Below are 23169 nucleotides of genomic sequence, written 5' to 3'. Positions count from 1 at the left end.
TGCATATTTGTGCATCTACTTATATAAATTGGCATGATGTTTGTAAGCTAAATCAGTTATTAATAAAAATAAAAATAATTCTCCCCAATTAATTCCATTTTCATTTATACTTTAAAGTGGGGATTTTACTTTTGTAATAGTATATATTCCAGTAATTGAATAAATTTAAAGTGAGTGCTATCATTAAAAGCACTCTGCATATCTTAATATACACTTGACACATCATATATAGCACTTTCAAAAGTTAAGCGAAACGTTGTCTCCACCAACAACAGGGATCAAAGGTGTAAAAGCTCCTTCATACGCTGCAGCATCCCACAGAGTGTGACGCTGTCACCGCAGGACATCAGCTCTAATTCCCTCTTCTGGGAGCTTGTGCATGCACATTCAAAAATACCAGTCCTGAAGTTCTCCTTGTACAAAAGAAGATGAGCGCTTCAACCTTGACTTTATATGTAATTACTAGTCCACTTAGCAAATACAAGATACCACATGAGCTGGATGACATTTTTCTGTTCCAAAAAGAGATTTGTAAAAAGGGCAGAAAGGACTCCTGGAGGCAGGTGAAGGACGGCATCAGTTACTGTTAGAGAACATACATGTGGTAATCTGTTGCCCGTCTCGTTGTTTTTTACATACAATTAAAGCCATGTTCATACCAACGTGGCAGAAACCTTTCACTCCTACATACTATTTGTATTTGTATGAGCTGATGTTGTAGACCCCTGGCCCTGGCTTCTCTCCCCTGACGCAGCTCCAGTCTTACTGTTCCCCCTGGTCCCAGCAGTTCTCCTGTGTAACTCCCTATCCCAAATGAAAGTAACAAAAAGAGGGTTTCCACACATTCATTTTTTAATGTTGAAAAACTGAAAATTTCCCAGAAATTAATAAATTGGACTTTGACTTGCAGATTGGATAATTTCACAGCACATTGGAGTTTCTTTCATCAATATGCCTCAATCTCAAAGACATCATTTCTTAAAAAAGACGGAACCCAGAATTTATTAAGAATAACTTACAATAACAATAACTGTCTTTGTTCCTCTTGTTCCTGTTTTTTCGGAAATGTACACACTGCAAAATGAATCCGCTTCATTTTTCTGAGTACTTTACTTTCTTTCCTGTCTGTTCTGTCTTGGTGCAGCACACACATACACACACACACACACACACACACACACACACACACACACACACACACACACACACACACACACACACACACACACACACACACACGCACACTCTAACCCACTAATATTGCTTGGTGTGTAAATGAAAGGATGGAATGTTCATACATGTTCACCTTTACTCACTTGGTGTAGTGTTTATAACAGTATGGAACCTGCTTCCCCTAAGACTATGTTAAAGGTGCATAGAGTATCACACTGTGCATGGTGGTTTCTGTGCCAAGGTCCATCTGAGCTGCTGAAACTAATTGATTCATGGCTGCCCTGGGGCCACCAAGGAGCCAGTTAACCAGCAAATCACAGACAAGGAACTTTCCTCTCATTTACACCAGCTGATCTGTCTAAGCCCAAGACATTTTGAACGCAACAGGGAAACCACAGATATATTTAGTCGTTCGCCTTTTTTCTTGACATAATGACTTTGTCTTTTATGTAGTATTTATTGAAAAGTTCTTCTTGTGTTACCTGTATATCCCCTGTACCTGTTTCACAAAATGTTTTCAAATAGGTCAATTTGATAAGATAAGACTACACTTCAAATGTGCAAATGTCTGCGCCAGTCCGTGAAACATATTTACAATCTGACACGAGCATGAACCCAAAGAGCTCCTTCACCACACCACTGTTTTCTCCTTTTCAAAGTTGTTGTCCTCCATGTGCTGTTCTGCAGTAATGGTTCAGGGACATCAGAGGATCTCTTCTGGAAGCTGGACGCTCTGCAGACCTTCATCAGAGATCTCCACTGGCCAGAGGAGGAGTTTGGCAAACACCTGGAGACTCGACTGAAACTGATGTCCAGTGACATGATCGAGTCCTGTATTAAACGGTAAGACGCTGTTTAAATGTGACTGCAAGCCAACAGCACTGAGTTGTATTGTATTCGTAACTGGATTGTGTGTAAAGTGGTTTTCAAAACATCAACTAATGTATAGTTGTAAAGAAATACTAGGGAGAAGATACTACTTCAGGTTTTTACAAATTTCTGATAGAAAAGTAAGACAGGACGAATCTGGCACACTAGGTCATTTCACTGGCAAATAAATGAAGCTCAAATAGGTAAATATGTAGTCTTCCAAGGAAGTTGTGAAATAAGCAGTGAAAGAAAAATAGTGTATTTTACCTCATCACATTACAGCCAGATGACCCTGACCCTTTTTCGCTCTTTGCTCACAATACTGGTGAATGGACTGGCCTCCTTCAAATGAATGAAACAACTGGGTTTTTTTCTGAACACGGCCTTACTGTAAAGTTAAGGCTGTGATCAAATTGTGATTCGTGAATATGGGCTATACAAATACATTTTGATTAATTGATTGATGATAAATGCTTCACATATGGTGTGGAGTGTTGTGTGGTAAACCGAGAAACAAATCTAAATGCACAGTTTGTGGACATGGCTTTTAAGAAGTCTCATGTGTGGAAGCTCAATTTTAAAAACCTGTCCACAGCCCTTTACATTTCTGTCCCTCTCTGAAGGACACGAGCTGCATTCGAGGCCAAGCTTCAGAGGAGCAGCCGGGCCACAGACTTCCGCGTGCCACAGTCCATCTGCACCATGTTCAACGTAATGGTGGATGCCAAGGCCCAGTCAGCCAAGCTGTGTGCCATGGACCTGGGGCAGGAGGTAGGAAAAGGCATAGGAGACTGGTTCTCTTCATAACCCAGGGGGACACAAATTGAAGCTGCCATTTAGTCCTTAAGCACAACATGCAGGTCCTGAAAATGAATTGTTTGGATTTTGAGTGGCATTAGCAGATAAAGGTGTGAAAGCGTTGTGTTTTTCTCTGTTACTTGAAAACATCTTTCTTACTTTGTTTCTTACATCTTTTGCACCACTCACATTATTTTACATGTTCCATGTCACATCTTTCTTTTCCCTTTTCTGCTGCTTTTATTCTCCTCTCTGTCTTGTGAAAGTTTGTTAGAGACTGGGTAAGTGTGGCTACAAATTCAATTGAAATCTCACCCTCCAATTCCCAAATGTATAATTAGTCATCAGTTTTCCCTGTCTGTCTTCCTCCACTTGAATTGTTTGGATTTCATTAGCATATGTGTAGATAGCATTGAATATACATGGGATAGAAGTGATAGATCTCATATTTCACAGAATCCCGAGACTGATACCAATTACTAACGATGAATTAATTATTGCATAGTCCTTCGCTGTTCTGTTGGTGCTACAAGGCTCAACAAAAGGATTCCTCTCAGCAATGCTGCCTCTCAGTTTCCATTTGTCTTATGGTCCCTCTCTGGGCCGTGATTCATTGGAGAAACAAACAAAACATGGATTTTATTAATAAATAATATAATAATAAAAAAAAAATTTCGCAATCAAATACAATAAATATAATATTTGATGCAAAAGTATTCTTTTGAAAGGATAAAATAAAATGAAAGATGGATAAATTCATTAATATACATCTTGTGTATTGACCTCAATATCTCTTCCATCCTTACAGTAGACTGCTGAAGCCCTTTAACTTTCCATCCAAGACACTTAACCTGGGGTGACTCTAATTTTGCATTTTACCTGACGACTGTGGTCACTTCTTGTCACAAAGTTTGTGTCAACTCAGAATAAAGATACTACATAGATAACATAGATATATGGACGTTTTCAGACATAACCTCCGGAGGAACTCCAGAGAATTGGAGGCGGACCTCCTCCGGAGTTTTCTATTCACACATGAACAATGCAACGGGAGATTCTCCGCTCCGAAACATTCACAATAGCAACAGATTCTCTGGAGGGTTCAGGTGAGGGTGGGGCAGCAGCCGGGGGCAGGATGTGAAGTACTCATTCTGCTGCAGAGATCACATGTTTTGGTTTGCAGCAAATCGACAACGGCGTTAGCTCTTATTACCAAAAGCTGTCTTGACATCTTCAGTTGTGTCTTTTACATCTGGAGATATTTGTTTTGTTTTTGTTTTTTTTGTTTTTTTTGTTTCACATGTTAGAAAGATCCTCAACACACCCACTCACTCAGTGAGTTCTGCTAAGGATCTCCTGCTGTGTTCTCACATCGGCTTCTCCAGAGTTTTCGCAGAGAGTCTGCAGAAACTCTCACGCTGACATTTGCGTTTACAAATACAGCCCTTGAGGAGAAACTCCGGAGAATCTAGGGGTTTCAGTGCATGTCTGAAAGCTATAACATCTATAACATTTACTGAACATGTCTATAACATGTTCAGTAAATCATCTTGAACAAGTTATTTGTTCCCCCAATAAGTAAAAAACTGTTAAGGAACTTTGGATGTTCTCTGGGATTTTGTGTTGGCTTAGCCAAGCCCTAGCTACAATGATCACATAATGATCCACATGCTGCTTTCAAACTAATTCCGATTAGTACCTGCTTCTGTTTACAACCTAATAAACAGATCATCAACATCACAACATGCTATTTGTTGGTTTAGTGCTCTTAAGGGTTCAGGTTACTCTCAGATCTGTTCTGGTCACACACTGTAAATAGACTGGTAGTTATTGAATATAAATAACAAGGAGCAATTACAATTTTCCAACAAAAGTAGCCCTTCCAACTCTTAGTCATCTTACAGTTACAAGTAGTGATGTGTGATGACCTTTTTGGCCTCACAATGAACTAAATACACACACTCATGGTATTAGCTGTAAATGACATGACATGCTCAGTGCATACTGTGGCAGCAGAGGGTCTGCAATGGCATTTGCCAGTGTAGGCTATAAATGAGGAGTAGCTACCTGAATGTTTTGTACACTGCTCTGTGCTAATAGGAAAGAGAGAGACATAAATCTGAGTCTGTGTATTTGAGCTGTAGACCTCAGTCAGCTGCACTGGTGTGGCCAAATCATTTCTCACATTGGTGGAGAATTCTTGATTCTTGATGTTTGAGAGAGCAGCTTTGCAACACAAGCAGAATGAAGTGAGCAAAACACAGAAGAGCAACAAATCATCAGTATTTTCGTGTATTTTCATCAACATCATATTCACTCATTTCCATAGTTATGGATCATACCATCAGTCAGCTATGATAACACGTTACTACAGCCTCTCGACGACTTCAGACACAGGAAGTGGCACATTTAATTAGCTTGTCACTTACACATAGTACTTTTCCTAATGACACACCATTGACATTGCCACTCCTATTTATAAATCCTGGGACCCCCACAAAGCCAAGGACTACACACCCATAAGCATAGGATTGCTGAGAAAGATCAACTGTCTACTTGCCTAACCACAAGCAGTTTTATTCAAGCTTAAGAGTGAGACACGACTACCCTACATCCAAAAGAGCAAACAAATTATTTTTGTTTAGTTATTTATTCATTAAGGTATTTAATCTATCTGTTTGATTTGCACATATGTGCCTGAAACACTGTTGTGCGTACATATGCAATAACACCTGAGCCAGCAGATGAGAAAATAAATGTAAAGGATCACACAGGGACAAGGAGGATCTTGACTCAGTTTGAACATGAGCAAAAAGTTATGCACATCCTCTAAATATTGACATTGATATAGTATGTGAGCTTGAATATCTTGTTGTAATCCACATTTCATTTTTTTGGTTGCAGCATATATAATTGTTAATGCTATTACCCTTCCCATCATGTCCAAACTAAAATAAGTCTAGGTTAAAAAAAAAAAGCAATATTATCATTGTAGGATAGTGCTGTTTTAAAACAGAGGATAGTCTGTAACTACAGCAAAATATTAATTTAGATGAACTTGTGTAAAATTATCAATTGTGTCTCTTTAATGTCAGACTGTGGTTTCTTAAAGTTTCTTTTGCTTTTCTTCCTCTGCAGAGACAATACCATTCCCAAATTGACGATCTAATTGAGGAGACAGTGAAGGAGATGATAACTCTGCTGGTTGCTAAGGTACAACATAGTACACTATACATTCAAACCGTGGATGAGCGACTGTAAATATTACCTGTAGGACAGAAAATGGCCAGAGACACTTGTAGAATGACTTATGACTCATACAGAAAGACACAAAAACAACTAGAAAGAGACTCAGAGAGACTGAAAGTGGCTGGACTTACATTTACATGGCTTTAAGCTGACATGGACATGACACAGTGCTATAGTATACTAAATGCACTACAGCAGAATGAGGACATGACAGATGCTTGCAGGCATTAACAATGGTTTTTGACTTTTCATTGTAGTAGACAGTTAATCATTTTGTTCTATTCTCTTGTGTCTCAGTTTGTGGTCATTCTAGAGAGTGTGTTAGCCAAGCTCTCCAGATATGATGAGGGAACACTCTTCTCCTCCTTCCTATCTTTCACAGTAAGTAGCACATATGTAGTTTCATCACCACCTTCCTCGTCTTTTCAAAACCTCTTCAAATAGATTAATCGCCAGCTTTATTGGTGCATATTTAGATTTTCCAATGCAGTGCATTGGTTGATTATGGGTAATCTGACGACTTGGAAATGTATCTAAATGACTTACGGGCAGCTGTGGCTGAGGGGTAGAGCGGTCGTCCTCCTCCAACCTGAAGGTCGACAGTTCGATCCCCAGTCTTCCCCATCTGCATGCCGAAGTGTCCTTGGGCAAGATGCTGAACCCCAAATTGCCCCTCATAGAACAAGAAGGTGCTGCTAATAGATGCACTGTGTGTGTGAATGGGTGAATGTCAAACTGTACTGTAAAGAGCTTTGAGTGGTCATCAAGACTAGAAAAGCGCTATATACATACAAAACCATTTACTGATCTGGAAGTGAAGACATCACAACTTTAATGTTTACTGGACGACAGTCAACACACTTGTAGTGTGACATGTATTCATGTCAGTGGAGTTAACCAGGTGGTTGTGATGGGTTAACATGACTGTCAAAAAAGAGACAGAGTTCACATCCACATTCCTTTCTGTAGTTTACACAACAAAATCACCTTGGTCAGTTAAAGATGATGCTTTTGGTTAATGTAAACAGGTTGTGTCAGATATTTTACCAGAAATTAGTAACAGTATTATATATACATTAAAAACATATCCTCATTATGCAAATACCACATGTAATCCACCCACAATACATTTTGCAAAACACATTTGATGTTGCAGTTTGGCTGTAGGCTATAGATAAATCATTTTTAAGAGACAGGGTAGGGCAAAGCCACTTCTAAGTTTTAGTTTGAATTACTACAGTTGTAAAAAATGTGTATATATTTACTTTTAGAATGTATTAAAAAATATATAGACATATTGTTTCACTTCTTTTTTCTTATCCAAGTGCTTTAAAACACAAAAAATAACAGTGAAATTAAAAACTAGACAATACATTTTTATTATTATTATCACTACCATCACCAATAACAGTAATAATTACAATAGCAACAACAGTAATACTACTAACGACACAATAATGTAGGCACATTGAAAGGCTAATAAAAAAATGTTTTTTCACATGACTTTTGAAAATGTCTATTGCGGGGGAGAATCGGATGATGGGAAGGAGAGCGTTCTAGAGTTTAGGGGCGATGCAGAGGGTCCTTGATCCTGGGACAGAAAGCAGTCCCCTTCAGGTGATCTCAATGCTGTGACAGTGTGGTATGGGGATGGTAGCTTTGAGATGTAATAATAATAATAATAATAATAATAATAATAACTTTATTTGTATGGCACTAGGTTAGAAAGTGCTTCACACAAAGGTCCATGGCAAAAATGAAGAATGGATTGTAATAAAAGATATTCTGTTCAGTCCAATTTAAGAGCCAAATCATAGCATAATAAGGTCGAGACCTTAAGTTTGTAGAGAAAACCCAACAGTTCCCACAGGATGGGCTGAGACCATTTAGTGCCGTGCACACATACATACGATTTTTTAAATCTATCCTGTACAATGATTTTCACTGGTATTCCTAAAGACACGTCAGTATTTTAATTTGTTTCTCTGCAATAATTCTCCTATTTAGTGATTTGACAATTCATTTCAATTCATGTTCAATCACCATTATATATAGTGAAATATACAAAACCATAGTATAGACTAAATACATTTACAATATATACATTATTAACGACTCAATCATGCTGAATTTCAAAACCACATTTTTTCTATATTTTCCATCTTAATCTTTCATGCCAATTTTAATACAATTTGACAATTTTCCTCTGCACCAAACAGCTTAACAACTCAGCTGGTTTCCCACTGTATCACAAAAGCCAGGTTATTGAATATGTGAGTGCACTTTTGCAGCTAGAATCACCATGAGTCATGGCTACCGGTTCAGTCGGCTCCAAACTACAGACTGTGAAGTGTCACCACAGCAGCCTTTGTTCTGAAGAGCGGAGCCACAGCCGGAGACTGACTGTTTTTCACCCCCTCTCTCTCTTCTGCCAAGGTGAAAGCTGCTTCAAAGTATGTGGATGTACCTGTAAGTTAAACCTATTTATCTTTCTGATTCTCTTCTATATCTTTACATGATGGGACAGACATTTTCAAGTTTTAAATATTGCATTAATCAACCTCGTATATTACAAAATACACTAATTTAGCAATAATTTGATCTGACAAATGTATTAGAAGGAAGTGTCATGAGGTTAGTGACATTAACAAAAATAAAAAGTCAAACAGGCAGGAAAACAGATGTGCAGAGGGTCGTTAGTCATGGGTTGACAGATGAACTCACTGAATCTGCAACAGATTTGTCAGTCTCTGGCGATTTGTCTTGTCTGTTGTCCTCACGTTTGTGTTCCACCGTCGCACTTCAAAACTGTTTTCCTTCACTTTTTGCCTTGATCAGTCTTTGGTAGTAATTTTTAACCGTGAGACGTCTGTGTCACACATGTCTGCATCTTCAAAACCAGAAACAAAGAAGTGGGTTTGAAGACGTACATGTGTGTTGCTGAGCTTTGAGTGCAGGCGGAGGAACAATTACATGATCTCGTTTAAGAAGTAACTTTAGATTTTTTTTTACATTTTATTAAAAATCACTCCAAGAAAAAGGGTTAACGTACAATTAGCATACACTGTTAATGACCATTCCTATGGAAATCTGGTGTTGTCTGTCCCTCGCTCGTCCCCACCGCCCTCTCAACCCCCTGTTCTGTGCACGAGTGTGAAAAGCCTTTTTGCTGATTGGCTGAAATAGTGTTATGCTGTCCGGGTCGTCCAGCTTTCTTTGTTTCCCAGAATACAGAGCCGGGGCTGTGTATTTAATCCAGATTTAGTTTCACCGCACAAAGAGCATACAGCTGGAACACCAAGGAGTAGCAGAATTTGACAATTGAATTAGTATAGCCTACCTTTAAGGGTTAAATTATGGTCTTTTACATGTCATTTTGATCTTTAAACAAAGATTTTAAGGTGGTTTTAGGGATTATAATTAACGCACTTTGTTCTCTCGTGATGCACGTGTGTTTGTGTGTGTTTCGTGTGACTGTACAAATATTTGACTGTGCTTTCACATGTCGAATCATCATCCAGATGGTAATGGTTGTCATATTTCCATGTCAAATGTTCCTGTGTTTCCTTCGCCCAAATGTCCATTCATATGCATGTGGCCAGACACTGACAGCCAGCCATGCCTCGTGCCTCTCTCTCTGTGCAGTATACATTGTGAGTCCATGTTGGACAACACATGCCCACTCTACTGTTAGTGTAGCAGCGGGGGCGGTGTGTGTGTGTGTGTGTGTGTGTGTGTTTGTGTGTGCATGGATGAGATCCGTATAAGCTGCCAACACTTTGGCCGCATCAACATGCCAAATTTCAAATTAATGCCTTGTCAGTGAATGTGACGAGGCACTGTGTACGCTGACAGGGGTCGCAGTTTCCAGCCCAGCACGTTAATTATGTCCTTAATGTCCAAAATTAGTTTCACTGGTGAAAAAGACACTCATTTACACATTGTAACACCATTGCAGATGTGTTAACTAAGTTTAGTAGCAGATAGTGATTAGTTCTTTCCATAACTTTGGGAATCCATGTCAGTGGGAGAAAAGCGAGAGAAAAGGTGACACAAAGGTTAACAGTGTTGTCGTGAAAATGGTAATGTCAGAAAGGTTGGGTTTCAGCCAAGCTCAGTTTCTGACAAGAGCTGCCTAAAGAACATACAGTAACTGCCCTCGAGCCGGCCCAGAACATAACCTCCTTTGAATTTCAACATGAAATGTGTAAAATGTATTATTTATTCTGAAGGCCCTGATATAATGTATCAAAAAGCTGAAATCTAATAGCTAAAGTGCTATATTGAAAATAGCTTTATTTCTAACCCATATTTTTCACATTGTACGATCTACACTCCTCTATAGATCTGATTAATTATTATAGTATTTCTAATATGCGACTTCACTGCTAGATGCTAGTAAATCCTACACACTGAACTGCAGCGGATATTAACATCTTAACAATACCTGTCATAGAAACTCATACAGCATTGTTGATGTGTTGTCATAGCTTTTTCTTAAATTGAAGCCTTTTTTACAAATCCGTCTGAAAAAAGCTTCAGTCTCATATATGTATTCATATGTATTTTGTATAACCTAGATTTAGCTCTTAATCAAAGCAACACAATCCTACTGAATTTAAAACCTACAGGCCGTGAGGTTTTGTGGCTGTATTTGAACAAATGTTATTATTATTATTATTATTATTATTATTATTATTATTATTGAAAATGATGATAGGGATAATGTGCAAATACCATTTACTTTAAAGTTCATTGTAACATGTATTTTATCTTTGGAACGTTTAGGATCTTAATTACAGTTGACCATTAACTTAAATCTCTTTTAAGCAGGTATCTCAACGTCTGTGTCACAGTTTTCTTGTTTTAGTTATTAGTTTGAAATGAATATATATACATAGAGATTTTGTAAGTATGTTTTCATTAGAACTATACAAAATATTATTTCAACCCTGAGCTGACTGAGCAAAGTTCATGTTCTCTTTTCCTGCTTCCTCTCTTTTACCCTGTGCCTTGCAGAAGCCAGGGATGGATGTGGCTGACGGTTATGTAACGTTCGTCCGTCATTCCCAGGACATGCTGCGGGAGAAGGTCAATGAGGAGGTGTACATAGAGAGATTATTTGATGTAAGTAAACCATCGCACCTCCACCACCAAAGAGGGATTTAGTAGCACAAGGTTTAATTTACTCCACCAGGAGATTAAAAAGAACCCAAGTCACCTGAGTAAACTAAAGTCAAATGATAACATGCAGGTGATAACTGACTCAATGTGCAAGTAAGCTTTAACCTTAGAGAACTAGCTTGAATAGAATATAAAATGTGTGTGTGTGTGTGTGTGTGTGTCAGAGAAATATGTCATTCACTCCCCTACATGTATTGTCAGTTTAGTTCAGCTGCAGTTCACACCACACTCCTTTGACTCCTGCTTTAATGTCTTTCTTCCTCATCTTGGATATGAACATGAGACATGAGATTTCCACACCACCAGAGAAAGTCAAAGTTGTTGTCTTGATCAAAGCACAATTATAAAAATCGTACTGCACCACGGAGTCTGTCCACTGTTGACGGCGCTGTGAGTGGAAAGGAGTCGTGCTGCCCTGCCTCACACTGTCTGATGTTGTGCTGCCCTCACTGTTAGTTTGTGGGTTGGTCATATAAAGATAAGATTGTGCCGCTCTGTGGCTCCTGATTTGCTCTGTGGACTGTGAGTCTACTCACAAACTTGGGCTCTTCTTAACTGATGCATCAACTCATTGACTTTCAGAATTAGGGCATGAAAGAGTAAGGGCAGCAGTCACTATGGAATTTTATTTTGAACCCGTTGGATCCTATTCAGCTCAAAAATCTACAATATTGCACATATATTTCATATTCAGTATTTTCTTTCACATATTGTGCATCTGCTACTTTTAGCCTGTCCTCAGCTGAAACTAATACTGCAGTGGTTGTTTGTACAAATATCTAAACTGACTTTAGGCTTATTGTCTATGCTGCAATACATTTTATGATACAAGATGTCAGAGATAGAACAATGAAGTCCTTGACTTTTTTTTCTATTATCGTCCCTGGTGTTTAAAAATGTGCAGCATTGGTTTCTCGTTACCATGACCACAAGTAGATTTAATCCTAACATTGTTGTTTCGTGTGGAGAATTATTACTTTCTTCATAATTAGATAATACTATTTTAGATGTTTTGTGAATAATCTAATTATATTCTGGTGTATTGAGTATCTTTTGGATCACTGCTACAAGGTAAAATAAAACTGGGTTTGTTTTGATGGACCTGTAGTGGAGTCTGGCAGGTTTAAAAATGTTAATCCTCATTTAACAAAGTCAGAAGTACGTTAATCCTGTATCTCAGTCGTGCAGCTTCATGTCTTTCTGGTCTTTGCGAGTCACTTTGTGAAACTGACTGTACTGATGCATCAGTGTCCGTCCCACCAGCTGACAAACTGTAATCAACCCAAGCTGTAATCAACTTGCAAAACAGTCTCATGACACTGTTTGCCTCCCTAATGTGAGATGAGGTCAAGTAACACCAACAAAATCAGTAAATCTCTAAGCCTCGCTGCTGAGTCTCCTCTTGGGTCAAACTGGCTGTTTTCTCCCCAAATGTGTTGAAACAATCCCTGCAGCCGTTGCGGCTCTCTGTGTATCCATCTCTGCTTATCTTTTCAAAATCAAACTCTTGAGTTTGTATGCCACCGTCCTTCTTCGTTGGCTCCTTTGTCTCATGGTGTTTCTGTGCAGTGTGTGTGGATCTTGAGGAGGGATTATCCTCAGTGGTGCTCTCTCTTTCTGAGTCAGCAGACAACAGTTAATCAACTGAAAAAGAGGCACAAAAGATCACTAAGTAAGTTGGCTGAGCTCCATGTTTACAAGCAGCCACCCACCACAGATTCTGTCCACATTTTTTGGGCCTTACAAACAGGTCGTCTCATCAGCTAGTTTTGCAGAAAGCATCAAAACTGAGTTTAAGGATTACTCTGTGAAAAGATGGAGCCGGCTCATTTAAGGCACAGCTCCGTCTGTTTGTGCAACACACACTAGCCATAGCACAAAATGGAAATAGGGCGCTCACTAAGATAAGATTGATACAAAGAAAAAATGGTGCAGATATTTTAAAACACGTCACAGATTTTTTTATGTATGTTGCCTTGACGATTCTTATTTACATAATGGATATTATGTCGATTGAAAGTTCTGTGTTTAGGTCCCTGGCCTGACGAAACTGAGCTAGAGCAAATACAGTATAAAACTCTCAGATCTTGTAACACTCCTTAACACCAGACCAGCTCATGTTTGTGCACTCTCACAGATGGGTCTGGCCCTCTGTCCCATTCAGACCAATTTCCATCTGTCCTGAAACTGGACGGGCCAATCACAACCATGTATCTAAAGTGGATCAGGTTTGGGAAAATGAGTGACGGAGGAGCACCTCTGAAGAACTTCCGATTAAAACCAACGTGGTTGCAGCTGATGTGGAAATGTAGAGACAGTAGCCTATTAAACCAACTAGACTGAATTCTTTTTTCAAGAACAACAAAACATGAAAGAAACAAAAATAAAATACTCTATGCAGGAAAAAGCGGAGCCATACACATAGAAAACACCAACAAAGATAGAGTTTGTGGTAATAGGGGCTGGCGTTGATGAGCTGTAAGCAAATACATGTGATTTCAGCAGCAGAATTTATATGTTACATCCTGACTCTGTCTGCTGAGTCCACCCTCACCACCTGAATGCTCATCACCTGCTGCACTGTTCATGTGTGAAAGGTAACCTCCACAGAAAGTGCGAACCCAATTCTCCGTACATCTTCTGGACATCTTCATCTTGTGAAAATGTGCTGAAATGTGGCGGACTAACTACCTCCGCTAAGTCACTTCCTGGGGGACACACCATAATGCAGTCAGGAAACAGTTTGTACAGTAATCTGAGATCAAAGATTAATGGGGATAATCTTTGATCCCAGAGTGAAGACGATCACACAAACATGTTTTCTCCGACTCAGAGTCTTAGCCGAAAGGAAGTTCTCTCTAAGCATCCTGATAAAGATATAAATGTACCTTTGTCTCTTCACGTTGGACTGTTTGCCCACAGACAGAGATGTGAGAAGTCTTCATCTTTCAAATAATCCACTTGCTGTGTCGTGTTTTCCTTATGTTTTCTAATTGTATCTTATAAGCAATTATTTATGGATAATTCTTGTTTAATTTTACGGACAGACTTGAGTTTTCTTGGATCATTTCATGTGCGCTTACTCTTAGTTTAGAAAATATGGATACATGTTTTTAACCTGTGCAGCAGATCTCACTTAAATCAGTAAGTGGAAAACCAGAATCAATCTTAAATGACTCAGAGAATATTTAAAAATAATGAATAGCTTAATCACATGTAAAGCAAATCTAATAAAAATAATTAGCTGCAGCTTCCATCATCTGTATTTGAGTGAAGGCTGAAGGGTGGAGGAGCTGAAACAACTGAAGGTGGAACCGACTGATAGGAACATCATGCAGGTTGTGTAGTGATGTAACTGTCAGCACTATATTCTGACTGTGTTTCTCCTTGTTGGAGTCTCTGCTGACTTAACAGTTGCATCTCTCGGTTCCTGCCTTTGTGTTGAATTGAGGCCTTGAGGTGGAAAGCGTCTCCTGTCCTCTTGCTCTGTGCTCGTCCTGACACAGGGTGACAGAGAGGTGTCCGGTGCTGGATGTTTGCTGTTCGTAACCCGTTGCCTCACTGTGTTACCTCTTTTCCTTCACAAAAGCATTTCTGCCGGGATCCATCTCACCCCTGGCTTCCCTTCGTTGTCATTCCGTATCAGTTCTCCCTGCGGCCGATGAAGGTGTCTCTGGCTGCTCTCTGCAGCTCTGTTGTGCTTTTCTTGTCACTCTACCCTTTTTTGATCTCTTTCTTGTCTTTTTCTGGTTAAGAATGGAAACACACAAGATGGTGCACTGGTGCTTGACTGCAGCTTTTGAGGCAGACTTGTTTTTGTATAGATGTGAAGTAGTTTTTACCTGCATGCCTTTCATACTGCAGTTTGTCCTGGTTTCATTCTATCACACCAAACTATGATGGATACACTACTTTCTTATGTTGACACTAGTATAGCTTATTATACTGTATAAGAAGAAGAAGAAGAAGAAGAAGAAGAAGAAGAAGAAGAAGAAGAAGAAGAAGAAGAAGAATCCAACTTAATTCAGGAAGCACAGTTAGGCCCTTATTTACAGTAAAGTCAGAGATTTAGTGACAGGCAGGTGACTCTGGAACCATTAGTAAGGCCCTGCCAAAGGATCTCAAGCAGGGATCAGACTTGTATGAATTTGATAGATCAGAGAAGTAGTCATACATATATCATCAATTCTAAAACTCATAGCTGGTCATTTAGGGGTAGTGACGGATTTGGTAGCTTTTTTCAGTGTGTGTGAAAAAGCCAGACAGCAGCATTGTGTATGTTGATGTGTACTTTAGTCATCTGACCATCAAAAGACGAAAAGACAACAGACAAAAAGTAAACCATAAGCCTCTGTTTTAACACAGTCCGATAAATCACCAAAACCTGCTGCGAACAGTGCCTGATGCTCAATACATCCCATTACAGAATGAATTTGAATATCCCTTTTAAAGGTTGGAATATGGAAGGAAGGAGTGTGCCAAGTAAACCTGGAAAATACTGTATCAGGATCTGTGATGCCAGGACCAGCTTGGTCTGGAGCATTCAGGTATACACAGGCAAACCTGCTGGTGGAGGTCCAGAGAAGAACCAGGCCAGGGGTCTCATTTAGAAAACAATGCGTGGGACTCATACTAAAACTGTACGGTGCACAAAAGCCGTAAATGGCGTATGCAAAAAAAATTCTGATTTATAACGCACACCTCAACGCAATGTTCACTTTATAAATCACAGTCCACCTGGAAACGTTCGTACTTGGGTCTGCCTCATACTCTGCCCTCTACACGCCCACTCTCAACTATAAATGGTCAATGCAAAGCACCTCATGAATATTCAATTGTCCTGCTGACCCATCAAGTGATGAGAGGAGGAAGCTAAACTCTCTGACACTGACATCGAGTTGTTTGTTAGTGATGTGGAGGTGAAGAGCGATTTTATGGGACAGCAGTGATGTCATTAATAAATAAAATACACTGATACACTGCTGCTGCCGCAGATAAAACAGTGAGTGAGAGTGAAGGGGATAGAAAGAACGCAGAATGAAATAAAAAAAACCAAATCTAATTCAAAGGTGGAGGCAAAAACATAATCGCTACACACTGTCAGACTGTGAGGGAACCTGTTGTATTGTCTGTTCGTATTTTAATCCTCCAAAACTGCAGGATTATTAAATTCAGAGACAACTGTGATGTCCAAAATCTATAGAATTTAACAGAATTAATTTTTAAATGCTTGTGTTTGTACTGGGATGGTTCGGTTCGATCTGTGTGATACTGGACTTCAGCTCAAGGATCACAGATCGTCATGGGAAAAAACTCTTTGTGATCGCTGAACCCTCGTTTTCTCCTCGTTTTCTTCCCATCCTGGATGATACACTCACAGTGTTAGAAGATATTATTAAAAACTATTAATGACTCAGCTCTGTAACTCTGCTGTTTGTCTGAACGTTATTTGTTGTCAATTGTTTTATATTTTTTCAATTGAGGGATCGTATGGAACAGTTTTGTCGTGCGAGCACAACTAACGCTGTTGTTTTTAATGTTAATGATGAAGTGGATCAAATATCTGGCTTCAGTTCACCACCTCACGTCTGCATTGTCACTTTCCAGTCTCCAAAACGTTCGTACGCATGGGTCAGAGTGTGTGGAAATGCGCAAATTTGTTTTTATAAATACCAACGTTTGCGTGAGAAGTGGCATATGCACGTTTCAGCCCCTGTTTTGTGCGTACGCAACGATTATAAATGAGGCCCCAGTTGTGTGGTCCTGGAGATAGGCAGCAGGTCTCCAGGGGCATGACATCACCTGTGATCATTTCTTTACTTTTCACGCCCTCTGCCAAAAAATTGACCATCGTGGTGACATCAAGTCCAAAGATGGATTGATTGACAGACTGTGACACATGATGTTTTTTATTGCTGCTGTGTAATGTTCATATGTGTTCAGTTTTTATATGTAAATAGTTTGCACCTTCTTGATTACTGAAAATATAATGGTCAGTTCTTTATATACAATGAAAATATCTTTACCAAATCATCAACACTAAATTGAAAACAATCACATCTGACTAAGACATCATGTGTAAACATCATTGGAACATATTTGATTTTCACCTGTACCCAACACATGTTCACTCTATTGCATATTATTTTCTAATTATTCATTATGGCACAGAAGAAGAATACACTGCAGTAAACATCAGATGAGTAGTGATCAGTTAAAAGCAGATGTTATTGAACCCCCACTTAGAGTGTTACAGGCCACCAAAGCAGATACCCTTGTTTTTGTGTGTGTGTGTGTGTGTGTGTGTGTGTGTGTGTGTGTGTGTGTGTGTGTGTGTGTGTGTGTGTGTGTGTGTGTGTGTGTGTGTGTGTGTTGTCCTCTTGAAATAAGGTCAGGATGGACTCCTCTTAATCTTTGCTTTGTTAGGCGGCCCCTCCCTTTCCTTGGCGGACTGCTGACTTCATTTACTATATCTGTTTCCCTGGTGAGGATTACAACTTGTGTCCCATACACACTCACAATGAGTCGGCTCGTTACATAGAACTATTGTCCCATGGCTCGTTGGTTTAAAATAGCATTCTTCAAGCTTTTTTTAAGTTTGTAGTTTCGAAATCAGGTTACTGCCTCCATCTTATCATGGCACTTTGTCTGCTATTTAATTTTAGAAATCCAGAAAACTAAAAACGTTAACATATAATCCACATAATTTTAAAGGTTCAAGAATACAGTAAAAAGGGGGAAAAAAGGTGTAAACAAGAAAATAAACAGCGACAAAGACAACAAGTGCTTTGAAAACAATTTTCACCCAGCTTTATGTAATCCAGTTTTTATTTTTCAATACTAAAAAGACATTTTATGACATTTTGGTGACCCACCAGGACACATTTTTATGCTCGTTGACAAGATTAAAGTCTTTAAATCTTTCATTGGGCCATAATGCAGAATGAAAGGCCACCATTAAGTATCCTGGTGCCATAAAAGTTGACTGTAAAGAGATTACAGATCAAATCACATCATCACATAAAGTGCTTTGATCGTGCTTTGTTTCACACATCCCTGCCAAGTCTGAAGATACACACACATGCAGAGTTTGGAAGGAGAGGAGATGGAACACAGGCTACACAGAGACACTTTGCATGTATTTCATTTGTAATTTAGGTTTCTTAAACATGGTTGGTTGTGATTTCTACCACAGACAATAAGCCTGAGGTTATGTGTCATTTTAATTGGGGTTAAGGCATGCATTTATCTCAAGACGTCTACTAATATCAGCCATAGTAAGAAGATTATTTCCCTGCCGCCTGTTAATTTCTAAATATGTGTCAACACTCACAATTTGATGTCTAGAGTGACAGCAGTCAGGCCCATATGTGGTCTAATGCTGATAATGTTAAACAAACAACAGCATGTCAGGAAATGAATCATAATCTGTGAAATATTAACTAAAACTAATACCCATGTTCTGACATAGATCTTTGGGTAGGGGTGCTCGGATATTTTTAATTGATATTTGACCCACTTCTCTGACCAATCAGGGGGAAAAGCTTTGCACTTGTTATTTTGCACCTTCATAAGAATAGAATGTGCTACTTTTCAGTGTTTAAATCAGATTTGCTTTATGCCATTTTACTAACCACAATCCTGGTCTCGCAATCCAATCATGGAATAGTTTTAATATAGGAATTGATCTGTAGGAGGTGTCTGTAGCATCGTGATTAAACTTGCGCGGAAATCCCCTACAGAGAGGCGGCTCCTGTTAAGTGACTTTTTATATATTTTTGAGCTGCTTCTGTTAAGACCTGGTATTTACATCCATCCTGGGGTATCTGCTCACAAGTGGACAGCTCTAAGTATGACAGTGGCATTAGAATACGTCCTGAATGTGTCCCCAGTGACCACTTGTGATCGGATCTCACTTCCCCGCTCTATATGCAAATTGTCACGTAAGTCATCTCTGCAATGATGTTGTTTTTAACCACTTCACGTTACAGATGTGTTCACTATCAATGTGCGTGTGTGTGTCTGTGTGGGGAGATACACGGAGAGAGAGGAGAGCCAGGAGAGGCTGATCAACTCAATGTGTATAGATTTACAAGGAGATTAGAGACAATGAGAGAAATTATTTACTCATTTGAAAAATAGAAAATCCACATGTGATGGTAAGAGTTAGTTTTGTGGTGGTGGTCACAGTTAATTAAATGAATGTGAAACAGTAGCAGGTCAGAGGACATCAGCTAAGTAGCAGTCTTTTATATGTGGCCTAGGACATGTTCACACTAAAAGAATGTGTTGACATGTGTCCCAGACCACCTCCCAATCTGGTCTGAGTGTTAAGATCTCAAATACATCCTCAATGCATCTTTGGTGCTTAAAGACCCTTTCCATATTTAACAGATACAACTGAAGTTTTCACATTGGTGCCAAAAGCTACACTCTGTCGTCAGCTTTTGACCAAGTATTTGAATCAGTGTTAAACAGGGAACTAACTCTTTATCCTCACAAGGATATGGAGGCCCATGCAAAGCTGGGTCTATCATCCAGTTCATACAGTGTGTGTATTTTGTCAACATGTCCTTGGGGTAGCCCATCTTGTTGAGAGTACAGTGGGTGTGTTACTCTCCTGTTACTTGAAGCCATGCTGTCCTTGTTTCGTTATGGGAGAGCAATCATGACAGGAAACAAAGTGCATTGGCAGTGGACACTGAGCTGCACCATGCATGCACTGTTTGTGGTCAGAACCTGTCTCACTCCAGCGGAAGTGGGCTGAGTGTCCAGTATAGTGTCTTCAGGACTGCATCTGTATTTTGTTGATTCGTTTTTTCTGTTGCCTTCATCAAACCTTGACCTTCACTGTGCACTAGGGCACATTGCAGCTCAGTGTCAAACAGTCAGGGTGAGAGTTATCAGCTCTAAGTATGATGCCATGAAAACAGTAATTTGCTTTACTGCCCCGAGTGAAGGAGCTCAGATATTTTGGTGCCTTGTTCACAAGTGAGGGTAATGTCACAAGATGAACAGAAGGGAGTTGTTGTGGTGAGCAGGGAACCATGCCTGAAGGTAAAGCTGTGGAATTATGGTCTTTGTTACATGGTGTCTGGGCTCACCCTTAGATATAGGGGAAGATCATGGAAATCATGGAAAGAAACTCTGCCAATTCATGGTTTAGAGACGTTATCCTGTGGAAACACTACAGGACACAGTGGGGGATTATATTTTCCATCTGAACTGGGAATGCCTAGAGCTAGACAGTTGTATGCTACTACTACCTGTAAACCCAGATAACAGCGATGTATGGATGGTCTCTATTGCTGTGTCTCAATTCAGCTGCATCCTTTGGAGGCTCTATTTTAAGACTGATTGTGTCACAGCAGCGTAACTAGGCTGTCCCTTTAAAAAAGGCTCCTTCCAATGCATCTGACAAATGCGTCCTAGCAACTGCAAGAAACAAAGGACCCTACGGATGAATCCTTCCAGGCCCAGACTATCCCAGGATTCATTTCGCTTTTGCAAAGAGTTAATGGTGGCAGCACAAGACGAGACGTCCAATGCTTAAGTATCAGGTTTCAACTCAACCGAACAGCTAACGGTATACATTTAAAAAACACTTAAAACTTTCTCTGTGTGGCCAACATCAGCTCTGTTTCTAGCCATCCAAAGGATGGAATTAGCTGGTGATGCAGATCACTGGAATCTGACCAGACGTCTCATTTTGGTTCGGCCTTCATGGTCTAAGCTGCCCACGAAGGAGCCAGTCTCCGTAGGCCATCCTCCGAAGGATGCAGCCCCTGAATTGAGACACAGCTTATGTTAGCTTAAGCTGCTTTCAGACATGCGCTGAACTCCGGAGATTCTCTGCGGTTTCTCCGGAGGAGGTGCCTCTGTGAATGCAAATGTCAGAGTGAGAGCCTCCGGATTAACTGCAGACTTTCTCACCTGGCCCCCTAGTATAAGGGTCAGCAGAAAGTCCACCGAATCTAAAGTGAGCACACAGCCATTCTTTATGCTGCATATACAGTCTTTTGTCAGATGTTTAAGGCTGGTTTCTTCATTTGTTGGTATTCTGTGGAACTGTGTTTTTTACATTTCACAGCATTGTTACACAATTCACATGTACTGAAAAAGACCTCAAAGTTCTCCTCTAGTTGGGCATTTTGTTAAGGCCATGTGACGTGTGTGTGTGTGTGTGTGTGTGTGTGTGTGTGTGTGTGTGTGTGTGTGTGTGTGTGTGTGTGTGTGTGTGTGTGTGTGTGTGTGTGCGTGCATGTGTGTGTGTGTGTGTGTGTAGGGAGAAATTAATTTGGTTCCCCCCTACACCCTTCCTCCCTCCCCTCTCTGGTTTAGTTCTTGAAAGAGTGGCTGAAGAGGCCCGGATTAAAACAGATGTGCTTAAATGATACTGGAGGGGGACTTAGCACGGCACAGCCTGGGGATCATTGATTAAAAAAAGCCATGTCTTTAGCCTGAGACAAATCCAGTCCTGCACTGATACACCACAAAGAGAGCAGGAAGGAAGAGTAAGACAGAGATGGTGCTGTAGAACAACTAAATCTTACCCCCCAATACCCTATCCTCTTCCACACACACACACACACATAAACAAGCCCTACCCCCCAGGACTAGAGTCGCTGGAGATACTGGGATTACGCAGGTCAATTATACACTTAATCTGCTTTTGCCCAGAGGAGATTAGGAGCGCGGCTCATTGATTGATTTGAAGTATTTCCTTTGACCTTGGGTAGTTATCAGATTCACAAGCGTGGCAAAATTGCACTTCTGTGTGACGAAAGTTAAAGCGCTTTTTAATCGCTGCTGCTTCTCCTGTCTCGCTCTGCTTACCAACTGCTGGACGACTGGGAGGGAGCAGAGTAAGGGCAGGGGTCAGATTGAGCTGCTGATTGGGGGATTTGAGATTGTTGTCGTCGCTGTACTCTGGTCATGGCGGCTGTGTGTGTGTGCGGTGGGGGGGCGTAGTGGTATAAGGAATGCCAGCAGACTAGTGGGTGATGGAGATGCCTTCATACCACTTGGCTGTCCGGGGGGAGACTTCACCACTTTGCCGGCTCCGGTCACGAACTGCTGGCCTCACAGCCACGGCAAGTGAACAATTTAATCAACACTGAGCTCAGTCAACACGCAAACTTAACTCCTGCAGCCTGTCAGACATCTTATACTGCTCAATACACTCATATATGTGTCACATATATAATACTGCATAAGAAAGAGGTTTTTTTGTTTGAAATACCATTGTGGAAAATGTGAAAAGTATTCAATTGAATTGAAGATACCTGAGTATAATAATGCACAACTTCATGAATAGAAGTTATTAAAGTTATGACAATAAAAAGTTTGAAAAGATCTAATCATCTATTTTGAGCAAAACAGGCTGAGAGACTCTGTAAAATCAGTATGAGTATATATATATATATATGTGTATGTATTGAACTAATAAGTAGAGTAGCAGCTACCTGTAAAAGTATTACATTCTATAATAATAATACTAACATTAAGTTAACTTTTCATTAATGAGACAAAAACTGACAAAAACTTTCACAACTTTAGTTTGTTTCTTCATTTTTGCATTTGTACAATGACATAAAACATTAAAATATGACATCATGTGATCAAGATACAGGTTCTGAAAACTTGCTTTTGTTATATGCATCCATGCACCTTAAGCTAGCCTAACCTTTCCCTGATATAAATGATTGAAACAGCATGTTATGTGACACATGCAGTTAATGTTTAATATTTATACATTAATACACTTATACACAGCTTTTCTCATTTTAAATAGAACTGAAAGGGCAATGAGAGAGTGCATACCACAGCCAAGAACCAACAAGCCCATTATGAAACCACTTTTAAATTCATTGTTTATATATCTGCACCAAATCA

At 39.8% G+C, this 23169-nt stretch overlaps 1 protein-coding gene across 2 annotated transcripts in view; it reads left to right on the top strand.

Annotated features, from left to right (window-relative positions):
• The window catches only part of cadpsa (Ca2+-dependent activator protein for secretion a), a 171814-nt gene that overhangs the window by 128038 nt on the left and 20607 nt on the right, over positions 1 to 23169 (top strand). For both annotated transcript variants that reach the window (XM_035152991.2, XM_047339451.1), the window contains 6 exons: positions 1861 to 2016; positions 2667 to 2814; positions 5980 to 6054; positions 6388 to 6471; positions 8527 to 8559; positions 11110 to 11217. In XM_035152991.2, the coding sequence (XP_035008882.1) occupies positions 1861 to 2016; positions 2667 to 2814; positions 5980 to 6054; positions 6388 to 6471; positions 8527 to 8559; positions 11110 to 11217 (604 nt within the window). The remainder of the gene's footprint in view (positions 1 to 1860; positions 2017 to 2666; positions 2815 to 5979; positions 6055 to 6387; positions 6472 to 8526; positions 8560 to 11109; positions 11218 to 23169) is intronic.

The sequence above is a fragment of the Hippoglossus stenolepis genome, chromosome 3 (assembly GCF_022539355.2).
Source record: "Hippoglossus stenolepis isolate QCI-W04-F060 chromosome 3, HSTE1.2, whole genome shotgun sequence".
In the NCBI taxonomy this organism is placed as follows: Eukaryota; Metazoa; Chordata; class Actinopteri; order Pleuronectiformes; family Pleuronectidae; genus Hippoglossus; species Hippoglossus stenolepis.
Note: the sequence above shows the minus strand (reverse complement) of the source record. Positions and strands in the feature narration are given on the sequence as shown.